The sequence below is a fragment of the Etheostoma cragini genome, chromosome 1 (genome assembly GCF_013103735.1).
Source record: "Etheostoma cragini isolate CJK2018 chromosome 1, CSU_Ecrag_1.0, whole genome shotgun sequence".
Lineage (NCBI taxonomy): Eukaryota > Metazoa > Chordata > Actinopteri > Perciformes > Percidae > Etheostoma > Etheostoma cragini.
In genome coordinates this window covers 34,075,420-34,078,109 of record NC_048407.1, presented here as the reverse complement: position 1 = coordinate 34,078,109, position 2,690 = coordinate 34,075,420, and the positions used below count along the sequence as shown (strand labels likewise).

The 2,690-nt window shown below is 37.8% G+C and overlaps 1 protein-coding gene across 1 annotated transcript in view; it reads right to left on the bottom strand.

The window, feature by feature from the left end:
- gtf2a2 (general transcription factor IIA, 2) overlaps positions 1-889 on the bottom strand; it is a 2,486-nt gene extending 1,597 nt beyond the window's left edge. The window contains exon 1 of the mRNA XM_034890800.1: positions 684-889. Coding sequence (XP_034746691.1) covers positions 684-767 — 84 coding nt within the window. The 5' untranslated portion in view covers positions 768-889. The remainder of the gene's footprint in view (positions 1-683) is intronic.
- Positions 890-2,690: the final 1,801 nt, after the last annotated feature.

The following is a 2,690-nucleotide window of genomic DNA, read 5'->3' as shown; positions in this document are numbered from 1 at the left end:
ATATATATATATATATATATATATATATATATATATATATATATATATACATGCAGTATCGATTGTAAACTAAGACAAATGCACCACCGTCACCACTTTTGAACGCAGTTTGCACACCGGCTCTTATTTATTTATGGAGATTAATGGATTTTAGTGTAAACAACTGTACTCTTAACACTATTTATCATCCAGGTACAGTAGGTAACAACTGCTGTATGTCAACAGTACGGACGAAATTACATATTATAATTAATACTATTATTACTGTTTGCTTCTGTCTGGAAGCAATCAGTGCTGAATATGAAGCTAACCGCAGCTAACAAGCTAAAGCTAGCCCGCATTCAGATAACTAGCATCACTAACCGCCGGTTGTGGCCAGACGGGATACAGCTACGGCCGGAAGTCACGCAATATCCCCACTGATATAATATTGTTTTGACATTTACCCAGGACACGCGTATTCGTTACGCGGGAGTGTTATACCAAAGCCACGATCTGCTTCCTAAACTTAACTAGTCGTTTTTGTGCCAAAAGTTAGCTGTTGTCGCCGTAGCTGTATCCCTTCTAGCCCTTAGCACTTAGCAACATGCTAATAGCATCTAGCCTTTCACGGCCGCGGGTAAACTTAGCTAACTAGCGACATGCTAAAGTAGGCTAGATGTGTGCTAAAGTACCAGCTATTAGACTAGTGTCACCTGTATGAGCTCGTCCAGACTCTCCTGGAGGCTGTTTCCCAGAGTCGTGTTCCTGTACAGCTGGTAGGCCATGATGAAAAAGAAATAGCTTCACTAAATTATCCTTTAAACGCACACAATGCTAACCGAGCTAGCTTAGCCGCTTCCTTCCACCGTCTACAACAAGCGAAGCGCGGTGCTACGGCTCAAGTTATGACACGGTTTCCGGTTTGACATTTCAAAATAAAGCAATTTCGGATCGTATGTGTTTCTTCTACGTGTGTCTAACGCTTGTGTTGTCCTCCCGGGTCCAAAACTGACAAAAGATTTGACATTTTTGTCCCTTTTTCAGTCTTTTAGTTTAGTTTAGTTTTCACCACTTAATTACCACTAGTTTTACTTCATGACAACATGAGGGCAACATGGGGACAATATGGGGACAACATGAGGACAACATGAGGACAACGTGAAGACAACATGGGGACAACATGAGGGCAACATGAAGACAACATGAGGACAACATGAGGACAACGTGAAGACAACATGAGGACAACATGGGGACAACATGGGGACAACATGAGGACAACATGAGGACAACATGAAGACAACATGGGGACAATATGAGGACAACATGGGGACAACATGAGGGCAACATGAAGACAACATGAGGACAACATGAGGACAACGTGAAGACAACATGAGGACAACATGAGGACAACATGGGGACAACATGGGGACAACATGAGGACAACATGAGGACAACATGAAGACAACATGGGGACAATATGGGGACAACATGGGGACAACATGAGGACAACATGAAGACAATATGAGGACAACATGAAGACAACATGAGGGTGGGTGTGTGTTTATATATATATATATATATATATATATATATATATATATATATACACACACACACACACACACACACACACACAACCACATGGTGGGTCTGGTTGTATATATATACTATGTACATATATACACAGTATATATATACATAGTATACATACATATATCAACATACTATACTTTAACTTCTTTCTACATACTATAATGTTTTGTTTTGTCTATTTTTTAGCAAAGTAAACTTTAATTTTCGCCAAAGTACATATTCCTTTTTTTTCCGACCTACTATACTATGAACTTTTCTGGGGAAAAAAACACTAGAACAACCAAAAATGAGTGGTGGAGGTATGTTTCAAAGAGGAGTAGATCAGATAATTAAATTTCAATTTTGGTCAGACAAAAAAAGAAAAAAAAAAAATCAATTGCAAAAAACTTCCAGTGTTGTCGACATTTACAAAAACGTTGAAAATGCTTCAAATGTGGAGCTCGGTCCAGACTTTTATGACATCGTTAGACAAAACGAGCTTTTACAGTTCAACATAACATACATGACATAAACATCAACATCGTGTAGAAAAGAGTGCATCTTAAAAAAAATCTTAATATACAAAAAGACCAACAATTACAGATTTTACTCATAAACATGAAGTATAAATAGAGATGAATCTTTGTCTGAGTACTGCAAAGAGACGTTAACCCTCGTGTCGTCCTCGGGTCGAATTTGATCATATTTGATATCATAATTCAGCGTTTCTTTTAACCAAATTGCCCCAAAACAACGTGAATGAGTGGATACACGTTGTGTGGAAGCCAGTAAAATTAAATGATTACTTTCATAAAGTTGTGGATGTTTTTATTTTTTTATTTTATAGCATTTAAAACCAACTTTGATCCTTTGATCTCGAGGCTGTCCGCGGGTTCAAATTAGACCCGTTTTCCGTTTTTTTTTTATCACAAAAAAAAACCAAAACAGACGTTCGAAATAAGCACCGAAAATTTCAACGTTAGAAAAATCCAATAACTTTGGAAAAAACATTTTAAAAAAGCACCCGCAACACTGAAAAAGTGAAAACATTGTAGGAAAAAGTGATAATAGTGTTTCGTGGTTGACGGGAAGACAACACGAGGGTCAACTGTGAGTCCAAATAATCCCAAAAGGTT